The 12,690-nt window shown below is 34.5% G+C and overlaps 1 protein-coding gene across 1 annotated transcript in view; it reads left to right on the top strand.

The window, feature by feature from the left end:
* NAV3 (neuron navigator 3) overlaps nt 1-12,690 on the top strand; it is a 371,014-nt gene that overhangs the window by 143,075 nt on the left and 215,249 nt on the right. Inside the window, exons 6-7 of the mRNA XM_059402414.1 lie at nt 4,231-4,299; nt 7,481-7,620. Of these exons, the coding sequence (XP_059258397.1) occupies nt 4,231-4,299; nt 7,481-7,620 (209 nt within the window). The remainder of the gene's footprint in view (nt 1-4,230; nt 4,300-7,480; nt 7,621-12,690) is intronic.

The following is a 12,690-nucleotide window of genomic DNA, read 5'->3' as shown; positions in this document are numbered from 1 at the left end:
GATATTTATGATAAATTCCCATATTAACCTAATAATTAGAGGAGAATTAAGATTTGTGGACCAGGAGAGGACAATTAACTCTGGGAAACTTGAGAAATGCTTCAACCAGAAGGCGAGATTTGAGCAGGATTTTGAACTAGCAGTAGGATTTTATAATGCAGGGAAAGGAAGGACTGGCATTTCAGATGAAGGAAACCTAATGTGAAAAGCCATGGACCCACAGGAACAGAGGCCATAGGCAAGAAGCAGAGGTGTGGTGACAGTGGAGAACATGGGGTGGAAATATGCTGAGTGGATGAGGCTGTAAGAGTCTGCGGGGACGTACTGAAATATTGTAAACAAAATCACAGGGCTTGGATTTTATCTTGTGGACAACATCAGTCAACAGCAATTTCAAAGAAAGCAGTTGGCATTCATTTTTCCTTGGGAAAGTGCATTCTGTTGACTGAGAGGAATGATTTGATTTGTCTGGGAATAAAAATGGACTGAAAACAGTGAGACCAGTGAAGATGTATTATTAGAGTCTGTAAGAGAGATGACACAGAGGAAGAAAAACAGTAGGTAATGATCAAGACAACTCCTTATTGTTCAGTGGAGAAAATGGTGACAGTCAAGTTATGTAGCAAAGTTGGAGAGAGAGGATGGTTTGAAAGAAGGAAAATGAGTTGTTTTGAACGTTTTTGGGATATCTGGGAGAAATCTAGGTGATCTGGGTATAATGTTTAGGGATCTCAAGGTGATATTTAAGAAAGAGATTGAGTTTAGGATTGAGATTTGAGTATAGAATGTAGATCTGAAATAGAAAGAATAGAGGGGTAGATCAGCTGTTGCCTAGGATTACAATTTTGAAAATACTCATGGTAACAGTATAACAATTAAGTGGGGGGGAGGGGGAGTGAGTCAACAGTTACTTGGGAAGTAGGAGTAGCCGCAGAGGTAGCTGTTGCATTAGAAAAGCTAAGTGAGATAAGGATTTCTAAAAGGATGATATCAATAGTATCCAGAGTCCCTAGAGCATAGATGATGAAGCATGACTCCTGAGATGTTTAGATTACGCTGTTTCACTTTAGAAACTACAAAGTTTTTCCCTCCAAGGTTGGATATTTGTGGGTATTCTGTAGAGCACAGCTTTCTCAATTTTATTATGCATCAGAATCCTGTTAAAATGCAGAGACTCCAGGATGAGACCTGAGATCCAGTATTTCTAAAAAGTTCCAGGTGATACCAGTTTTGTTGGTCTTTGGATAATACTTTGAATAGCAAGGTTCTGGCAATTGGTAAAACTGTGTAAGTTAAAATTCAGGATATGTTTATATTGAGAAGTTTTTCTTTCCTTATAATAAGTGGATATTATAGTTCTACATGGAGTTTGTGATAAAGGTCGATTAGAAAGTTCTGGTAGTTTGGTTCTTTGTATTGAGCACCAGATGAGTTTCATTTTTAAAAATTCATTTGACTGTCTCTAGTCTCCTTTCTTGTTTTCCATTTTAGGGAAGTAAAAAAGCACTCTCAATATTTTACTTTATCAAATGAGCAGATACTTTTTGATAGAACCCACAAGAAGTCTCAAAATATGCATTTCTTTTGTGCTTCTGTTTCTGATATTTTTACCACCCGTTAGCTAGAAGGAGTCTCATTTGGCAATCTTTCCAGGGAAAAAATACGCTATCCTCAATCCAGATACTTTGAAAATTCCTAGTTTATTAGTGTTCTGATTCTATTTATCTTCCCTGTCTTGCCTCAGAGCTGTGTCTACATGTCTCTTGTGTCTGTTTTACCAATAAATTGCATGAGCTGTACCACCTCACCTACTCTGTGACTAGACTGTAAGTCTGAAATGTGGGATATAGTATTGCAAGCAAATATGGGGGAAAAATAGTGGTTTTCTACTGAGTGTGGAGACAGGGCCAGGTAGAAGATTAAGAAAAACAAAAGGACCCAGAGACATTGTGGGAAGTGTTCTGGGCTTGATTTAGTGCAATAAAAAAGGAAATTGGAAGAGAACATAAATGTAAATGGATTTGTAGAGGTTGAATCAGAGTGACAACCTACTGACAATAATTAAAAGGAAAAAGAGAAGAGTCAACTACTGAGGTTTCATGCCCATTGGACTAAAGAAAATGATGATCCTGTGAATAGAAATCAAGAAATTAGAGGAAGGATCCGATTAAGACTAGGGGGTTAAAAGAAGGAAAATGGTGTTTAAAGTGGTGACTCTGAAAATCATAGAAGTGGACATCTTTTCCTCAGTTGATATTGGCAATTGGGAGTGTGACTCACAGATTAACACTTGTGTATAGTAGATTTTACTTAAAGTCTGAGGTAAAAAATGAATTGCTAAGCGAAAGAATGCATACAAGGAAAGAGGACCTATGAAAAATCATGCCTTAAAGAGCTCAATAAAGGAAAAGGACTCAGTGAAGGAAAGAGAAAATGAATGAGAATGATGGACAAATCAAGTGAGCTCACTGGTATTACCATCTATGAAAGAGAGAGATTCACAAAGGCAGAGGGAGCAATATGGGTCAGATAAAAGATGTTGGAGTATGGTGGAATTAATTAAAGTCCTGTGTTCTTCATGCAACAGTTTCGCTAGTGCAAGGGAAGCAGAACAGAAGCCAAGTTTCAAAGGATTAAGTTATGAGAATTTGGAACAAAAATCTAGGCATTGTGTAGAATATTGTTCTCTCATAATAAATTAGAAAACACATGTGGGCCATAAAACCAAACTAATTTTAGCAAGTCAGTTGACCTTTCTAGGTTTTCTTCCCCTACCCCACTTCTATCCTGGAAATTACTGAACTTCCTTAAAATCATGCAAGAAAATGCTATGAGATGGTTTCTGTTCCCTGAAAGAAAGTACATTATTTCATTGTCATTTCTCCAGCTAATATTTGTGTTCAATTTGTAGAATACAGGGTAAGGCATAGTAGTGAACCTTGAGGTAGGTCTCTTTCTCTGGATTAACAAAATAGATTGAGAAGTTCACACACAATAAATATTTCTTCACTTTGGGTGCTTGTATTTGAAATTTAGATTTTAAATTAATATCTCATTTCATTCAGACACTTTGGTTTTTATTTTTACATTATTCTTGGTATCATTGTTAACTGAAGCAGTTGGGAGAATTTTCTCAGTGTCCAATGTAGTTAGGATACAGAATTTATTATATGCAAATAAATAATATATATCGAATGTGAGAAATAAGTGTTCTGAAAAGCTTCCTAGCTATGAGGATATATTCCTTTCTGTCCAGGCTCTTTTTAAGGGCCTTCGTGCTCCCTCAAATTCACCTGAAAAGTGATTCTCCACTTAGGCATCAATCCATGACCAATTGCAAGATATGTGAACATGTTTCACATCTAATTGGGTCTCACCGTATGCTTCAAAACACTAATTTCAGAACACTCAGGTAATTCAGGAATTAGTTTAAGTGCAAAATTTCATTTTTGTTTGTAAAATATTCGCTGCTCTTCGGAACTTGGTTTAAATAATGCTTTCTTTTGTGTCTTTGATCAAAGATTTTGATTTAAAAATTATTAAGAACTACAACTCAAGAATGCCCAGAAACTGTCATTAATAGTTGTTCAGTTGTTCAGTTGGAGAATTTGACTCCAATTTATTCCATTTAACTTTTACATAGTTCTTTCTTTAGAAAACCATCTTGTTTTGTTCGTTTCCTTAGAACTTTCTATCCAGGACTCGAGATCAAACAATACATTTGTCAGAAACTAAATATTTTAGTCATTTGGTTCTGGAAATAATATTCAAGTGAAAGCAGCAGATTTGAAGAGTTTACTAAAGAAAATAATGACTCTCATGCTCTTTCTGTTCATTTTAACCTCTTTGAGAAAGAGCTCATTGTATTATGTAAAGTCAAACTTCAGCTTTCCTGAAATTTTTCCAGTTATTTACAAAGGTTGAATTTCTTTATGAAATGAAATCCTACTCAAAATAATATGAACACTATCACATGGCCATAATTTTAAAGTCAATGATGACACACTTAATTCCAAGGGATGCCCTGCATTGTTTCATAGTGTGTTCATTTATCAAAGGTCACAGTATATATGTTGCATTATCATAATTTTCTAATTAATTTATCCTTTATACATGCTTATACATGTTCCAATCGCATTTCATTAACTCATAGTTTTCTTGTAATGTTGTGCTTTCTTTCCATGTTCAAAGAATCTCTTTAATTCAATTTCTCTGTTTCTCCTCATACAGTCTGGCAGCCAGATATGCAACTCAGTCTAATCACAGTGGAATTGCAACCAGTCAAAAAAAGCCTACTAGGTCAGTTAATATCTCTAATTTATTGCTTGTTAGTGATGATAAAGTAACTGCCCAGTGATATTTTGTCCTATCATACTAAATTTTTTTCATAAATTACATACTTCTGGATGAAAAGTTTAGAAGACTGAATTCCTCCAAGTGGATTTCCATATGCATTCTCTGGGATGAGCATGTCTGTGTTAGATCATTAAATGGGTTCTGACTTCTTCTGTTTTAGTTTTGTTATATATACTGTTATGACTGGGCTGAAGTCTAGCTTCTAGGCTTAGAGAAAGTCAGGGAAAACATGACTTTGAAGGCCCCATTCCTTCCAGGTTACAGAATCTGGAAGTTATATGACAAGAATGTAATTGTTTTTGGAGATGGGCATACATTAATTATTGCACATTTTGAGGCAGAATTGAGAAATACTGACAGTTTTTTGTGGGAAGGTTAGCACCAGGTCACCAAGTTAACCTGGATTGTTCCTTTACGTATAATAGTATAAAGTTTTGCTTCTTTATGACATACATATTTTAAAGACAGTCTGTTATAGGAAATGATTGTATGATGTACTGTTTGGAAAATACTGATAGATAAATGTATATTGAAAGTGTATGATTTATTAAAAAAAAATGTTAAGTTGCCAAAGGCATGATGGTACAGCTGAGTAAAGCCACAGCATATGTGTTTTGCACCCTTGATTATTATGTGATTATATGTGACATCTCCCTCACTGGTGGCTTCCTAATCACTGCTCTGATAATGTATCATATTATGCAATGTTTGACCACAGGGACTGCTTATGATGCCTTGACATGAGGTATGTGCTTTTTCTCTTGCCTTGGTTTTCTAAGTTATGTTCATTTCCATAGTAATTAAAATGATTCTGGAGAGAAAAATTTAAAGGGCATTTAATTTAAAGTAGGAAAAATGATGTAAATTCAAATGTGCAAAAAAACAGTTACCTGCCTTGTACAGTTTTTTATTACTACTTCTAAGACTCATGCATAAAAATATATTTTAAGTACATTAATTTAATAGAACATTTCTCTCTCTCTCTCTCTCTCTCTCTGTCTGTTGTTGGCTTCATTCTCATTTCTCTTTTTATTACTTTGATGAATGATCTGGAGCTCTGGCTGCCTGTCAAATTAGGGTAATGAGAAGAGCAAATGGATTTTTTAATTTGTTTTAATTTGTTCTTCTGAGAACTAAAGATCACTTGCCTTCATGGGTCACAATAAAGATTAAAATGCACTTTAATTGCTTTCTAGAAACAGGTCAAGTCTCATTGCAAGCAGGGCAAGTTCTGTGACAAAATTTGTTTATACGTGTGAGTTTGGAATGAACTTTCTAAGTCTGTAGCTGTGTCTGCAGAGATAGTTCTTGGATTTATTATGAGTGGGGCATTTGGCCAAATTAATTAATTGTGTCATTTTTCAGAGTGCAGTCATTGGTACTCAAAATTCCTGGTGTCTGTGGTTTTGTGCTATACTTACATACCCTGTAGATCCATCTGAGTAAAAGTTAAATGCTGGAATCATTTGGAAAAGTTTCCATTCTTGTACATGGCACAGCTTCTAATTGGCAAAATAGCTGAAGGAACTATTTATTAGCCATATGTATTTAAACTCCAGAATACAGTCAATATTTTGAAACTAATAACTATTCCAAGAAAGCAACACTTCTGTTTTTAAGTTGGAATTTTTGTTTTCCTGATGTTCATTCCCTGTTGCAATACCTGTTACTATTTTAAAAAATAACTATGAGTGTTAAAAGTTTGATTTCCTAATAATTTATGGAAATAATATATTAATTATGAAAGTGAGTTAAAATATGAAAATAGTAACAACTGATCTTGAAATTGTGATATATTGGGCACAAATATATCAGGTATAAACGCTCTGTCATTTTAAAAACTTAGTATAGAGAACAGTAAAAATTTCTGTGCTTCCTTTATAAGGCCTGGAGTTTCGTTTCTTTTAAAATAGAAATTATCTGAGCAGTACACAGTGACATTCACATGGTGGCAGCAAATGCTAGCAAAGAGGCTGACATCCTTTAGTACCATGTTGTTAAATATGAATTAGAAGGCCAATATTTGTTCTTAATTACTAGTTCTTAATTTATCCAGATTGCTTACTGTACATATATAATATGTTAACAGGGTAGAGTAAAATACAGTGATTGTATATTGTAGGCACAGTTCATGAATAATTGATACTTGAAATTTCAAGATGGAAACTGCTTAAACAGTGACGGGAATGATCCACACTGATACTTAATTTTAGTCTGCATAGAATAACTGCAGATCACAACCTAACGTCAAACTTTCCCTAATTTTAACACAGTTTGCCTATTATTTCCTCTCGTCCTGTCTTTCATCCCCAAAGACTGGCTGAAGTCACTGTCCCTGTAGGTGTATTTTACATTGCCATTCTGTTAACAGAGATTCTCTGCTTCTGAGACCTGCATCCTTTCTTGTCATATCACCTTTGTGATCAGCTGGCCCCACTTGTAAGATAATTAGCTAATGTTTAGATAATTAGCTTATTTCTGGCAAAATGATTAAAGAAAAAAAATTTTTTTGAGGCAGACCTGTAAAATGCAAATTAACTCATTACTTTGGTCTCTGCATCATGCTTGAATCGGAATAGCTTACTATCTTAGATATGCAATAAGCATTTGCTATTAGCAATTTGTTCAGTAACTTTTTTCTTCTTGTTATTATCAAGTTGACTTAGGAAACAGCTATCTAAGAGGAAAACAAATGTCCCATACATCAATAAGAACCACTTAACAACAAATGCAAATAGGTGATTAACACCTCGAGAACACAGTACATTTGTGTTATTTCCCTTGCTTTTCATGTAATTGTTATAGTATTTTTAAGTCAAAGTGCCATCCCTCAGAGGTGTTGTAAGTATGGCTTTTTTAGTTAAAGGTTATTTTATTTCTAATTGCTCTACATTCTTAGTATCATTTGAGGGCATGTTTATTGAAAAGTGAAATAAGATTTCTCTGAAGATTCTAAATTCTTGTGTTTAGCTTATTTATCACTTAAACCACCATTTTCTACTAAACAGATTTTAGAACATCGTATGTTGTGCTTTTTCCACTAAGGCTTCCCTGATCAGAACCTCTTACCCCTTATCTTTTTGTAATATACAAAAATGATGTAATTTTTCTTATATTATTTCAGGCTTCCAGGTCCCTCTAGGGTGCCAACAGCAGGCAGCAACAGCAAAGTCCAGGGAGCCTCTAATTTAAATAGGAGAAGTCAGAGCTTTAACAGCATTGACAAAAACAAGCCTCCAAATTATGCAAATGGCAATGAAAAAGGTAAGTGTTGGCCTATTACATCATTATGGCACAAGTCTAACGCATTGGTCTTATAAATTACATGCTAAGTCCAATATTTGAACAGTGTTAATGCCTTTTGGAATGGAGTTGTTATCAGTGTGGTTTCATGTTTTCTAACTGCCCCCTCCTGAATTCCAGTTTTCTTCAGGGCTTTTTTTATCTGAAGAATATTTTAAGAGAGTAAACTCATTTATTTTAAAGTGGTTAATTATAAACCTGAGCATAAAATCTGTTTCCCCAAAACATTTCCTCCTGGTTGCATATAAATAGCATTTCCTTTTATCTTTTTAAGTTTTAGGAACAATTATTATAAAATCATAAATCTGTATTAGGTTTGTTTGAGTCTTTAGCTTCAGTTGACATAAATGCCATAAGTGTTCTGGGAATCAAAACATGAGTTGTAATTGGGATGGGTATTTCATCTTTGATAGGAGCAGGACACAGAAATAATGTGATCTTCGTTTTCTCTAAAGAGACAAATTATCCATGTTTGTTTTATTTTCTCGATTAGAGTACAGGATAGAAATACCAGATCACAAAATCATTGGGGAAAAAAGACACTTAGTAAAAATCTGTGTTAAAGGCAAATTATATTTTAACCAGATGATACACAATTCTCTGTGTTGTGCACAGTGTACATTTAATGAGTGGCTTGCTTGATACATTACACTGTGGAGCATGGGTTCATGTAAGAGACTGTGCATTTCACATCTAAACCATAAGAAAATCAAGAAACTATACTCTCGTAGGCACAGTGACTGTGTGAGGGACTAAGGCCTGTGGCTGGCTTTTGAGGTAGTTTCTTCAACTTCAAAGAACTTTAACTTCACTTTATAGTATTTAACTTTCTATGCAACAAACAAAACAAGAAGTTCAAAAGTAACAAACATGCTTAGTTAGTAGAATAGCTGGCAAATTCAACCAGGTAGGAACTTTTTTGCTCAAATTAGATCATTTCAAATTGTTTCATACAGAAGATGTGATCTAACAACCTTCTCTAATTTAGACATGAATTGACAGATAATCTATGAATCAGACACTTTAGTCAAAGTTTCTCTTGCTTTAAAACAGAATTGGACAGAACATAAATCTCTGAAGGCGAGGCAGTGTCTTGATCCCTAGAATATTCTCTGCTCTTGAGTGGAGTGGGAGGAAAAGAAAATAATGTATAATTGGAAGTCAGGAGTTTTTCTTTGAAATTTAAAATAACACCTCTGATTTAGGAACCTAAGAAATTTTACTGGACACTTATACTTTTTCTAAGGGAAAGGGAGACAACACTTACAAAAGCTTTCTTCTTTGGTTTGTGACTTTCCTAGGAAGTGTCATACAAAGTCTGTATGTGCTATGAAAGTCTAAAGGAAAGTTCATTTAGACATACAATGTGCTGGATGGACTGCTCATATACCCAGTTTAAATGCAGGATTCTACAATTATGTAATATTTTTGCAAGAACTACTAATAACATTGGCAAAGAGATTTAGAAATGCTTTAGATAAATGCAAGCTGGTGCAGCCACTCTGGAAAACAGCATGGAGGTTCCTCAAAATGTTGAAAATAGAACTGCCCTATGACCCAGCAATTGCACTATTGGGTATTTACCCTAAAGATACAAATGTAGTGATCCAAAGGGGCACATGCACCCAAATGTTTATAGCAGCAATGTCCACAATAGCCAAACTATGGAAAGAACCTAGATGTCCATCAACAGATGAATGGATCAAGAAGATGTGGTATATATACACAATGGAATACTATGCAGCCATCAAAAGAAATGAAATCTTGCCATTTGCGACAACATGGATGGAACTAGAGCGTATCATGCTTAGCGAAATAAGTCAAGCAGAGAAAGACAACTATCATATGATCTCCCTGATATGAGGAAGTGGTGATGCAACATGGAGGCTTAAGTGGGTAGGAGAAGAATAAATGAAACAAGATGGGATTGGGAGGGAGACAAACCATAAGTGACTCTTAATCTCACAAAACAAACTGAGGGTTGCTGGGGGGAGGGGGTTTGGGAGAAGGGGGTGGGATTATGGACATTGGGGAGGGTATGTGCTTTGGTGAGTGCTGTGAAGTGGGTAAACCTGGTGATTCACAGACCTGTACCCCTGGGGATAAAAATATATGTTTATAAAAAATAAAAAATTTAAAAAAAAATTAAAAAAAATAAATTGGCCAAATTTGAAACAAAAAAAAAAAAAAAAGAAAGAAATGCTTTAGATAATCTAACACTTTGGTTTCATAATGTATCGAAATTTTTGGTCATGTGAAAAGTTTTTCTGTATTTCTGGTGTCTAAAAGTAAAAACCTAAAGGTAGACAAGGATTTCTATTTTTTCATAGCCATTCAACTTCTCTGATGAACAAAATTAAGAAGTAGTCATCTTTACAATACCCACAAGGTGGAGACAGACAACATACATTATAACGTTTTTGATTCAAAAAAGCAGATTTCCTTAGGTCCACATCTACAGCAAAATACCAGGGTTTTCATTACTTTTAATTCCCAAATAACTAAAAATTCAATAGAATTGAAATATTTATAATATATCCAATATAGACATTAAGTGTCTGAAAACTGCCGATAAGAACTGAAGCATAAACTGCATCCTATGACTGTTACATGGCATTTTCTATTAACGTGGAGTTACAACTTTAGCAATACAACCAATATCAATGTTTCTAAATTACCATGCTATTTTGTATTTCTAAAATATTATCTTGGCACCTGGGTGGCTCAGGTGGTTAAGCATCTGGCTCCTGATTTCGGCTCAGGTCATGATCTCAGAGTCGTGAGATGGTATGTCACATCAGGCTCCGCACTCAAGGTGGAGTCTGCTTGAGATTTTCTCTCTCTACCTCTCCCTCTGTCCTTTTTGCCACATGTGCACACACACTCTCTCCCTCTCTCTTAAATAAATAAATAAATAAATTATCTTAAATTATAAGAGCAAACAAAACAATAATAAACATCACACACAAAACAATTTATAATTTACTCTTTAGCCTATTAGAATGGTCTTTTTGGATAGGAATGTTTTATTAATCTTTTTGACATGGATATTTATAGTGGTAGCACAATCTATATAAAAATAGAAGATTCTTCTACTGACAAGCTGATCTCTGTCACAGACTGGCCTGAGTACATATCCTAGATATGATCAAGTAAGGTGAAAACTAAGTCAAAGTTTTCATATGTCACACTATTATAATGACAGAATTCAGAAAGTACTAACTTGAGTATTCTAATCAATTGCTATTCCTTTTTTAGTTATTAGAAAGTATAACATATAAATTTAATTAATTAAGATGTTTTACTTGAGGGATTAACCACATTGTCTGCAGTGTGTTCCCCGAATGCTTCTACGTGGAAATATACTTTCTACTTTCTTTAACAAGTCTTGGGTGATGTGTTATATGAACCACTTGAAGAATCTCTAGAACATGTGATAGGAAATAAAGATTTATTCACAATTAAAACAGTTTCATTTCCCTATTAAAAAACATACTGTTGAAATTACAGTAGCTTTGTACCGTATAGCATTGTAAAACTAAATTATTTTCAAGTTGTGTGACTGATGAAAGGAAATAGAGAAATCACAAACTACCACTTCGAAAAATCCATCTAATATCATCGTGTTACTAATACAATTCAAGAACTAGGGTGTTCATTTCACCCTTTTACCAAATGAGTTCTAATATCAGTGAATGGAACCATAGCTGCTTCTTTGCAGAAAAGGCTGAAAAGAAACATTGTTACAGTCAGAGGCCATGGGGTGGCACCCTTCTGCTGAAATAGAATGTCGGAACAGATTTTTTTTTTTTTTTCCACAAGAAATGGTGATGTGAGGATATCGCTGTTTGTGGAGAATTTATTCTGAGAGTCTCCAGTTTCTTCTCTCGGTGACCTACCATTCAGATACTGACAACGAGTAATATGTTCTGATGCCAGCATTTATCAGTTTGCCTATATATTATGGGCAAGATGTATGCTTTAAAGAAAAATTAAATATGTGTTCCCTGGAAATCAGGGATCACTGAAAAGAGTGCCCTGGTTCATTTATATCTACACTTTCCATGTTTGAAGCAGCTTATCCTAAGAAATCATTCTTGTTGTACAAAATTTGGGTATTAAATATTTAAAAAAGCTACACAGTTTCATATTATTAGGAATGTAAATATCGCTAGATTTACTTGGAATTCAGTATCTGAATTATGCTCGGTAAACACTTGTTGCTTGACAGAGTTTGTAGCGGAGAGTTGTTTTTTATGTTGCTAAGAAACGTGCCACGGTACTGGAGGGCATTTTGCCATCTTTTGATTGTTTCTTCCAAGTGATTCTTACATTGTACCTGTACATCTACTAGGGAGATGTCCTTTCTGTTCTCCTGGGTCCTAAGAAAGTGTCTTCTGCTGTGGAAGGTTCACTTTCCTTTACACTCAACATAGATTGAAAAGGATTGATACTGAGAATTTGACAACATCGCTGTTAAAATTTTAAAACTATAAGTTTAATATGAATGTCGCATTAGTCATGGAACTTTGACTGCTAACATGTAGCTTTCTGATTCTTAATTACCTTCTTTTTTATTGCTGTTGTTGTTAATTGCTCTGAAATTACTGTAGTATCAAAAAACTAAACTGTTTATTTTCTTTTTGAGGCAAAGCAAATATATTTTACTTACTATATTGCTTTATTTCCTTGAGACTTAAAAAGCCTAAAATAAATGTCAAATGAAAATTATAGGCTAAAATTAGGGATTTTCATAAGATAATGTAAGTAAGTATGTATGTTAGTTGATACAATTAAAGAGACCTGAAAGTAAACTGAGGGTTGCTGGGGGTGGGGGATAGGGTGACTGGGTTATGGACATTGGGAAGGGTATGTGTTACGGTGAGTGCTGTGAATTGTGTAAGCGTGATAATTCACAGACCTGTACCCCTTGGGCAAATAATACATTATATGTTAATAATTTTAAAAAAGAGAGACGAGAATATATGTTGTTTGCTTATGTATAAATGCTTACATGTTGAGGTGTGCACG

Source organism: Mustela nigripes, chromosome 6 (genome assembly GCF_022355385.1).
Source record: "Mustela nigripes isolate SB6536 chromosome 6, MUSNIG.SB6536, whole genome shotgun sequence".
NCBI classification, from domain to species: Eukaryota; Metazoa; Chordata; class Mammalia; order Carnivora; family Mustelidae; genus Mustela; species Mustela nigripes.
The sequence above is the reverse complement of the archived record's forward strand: the minus strand, read 5'-3'. Positions and strand labels throughout refer to the sequence as shown.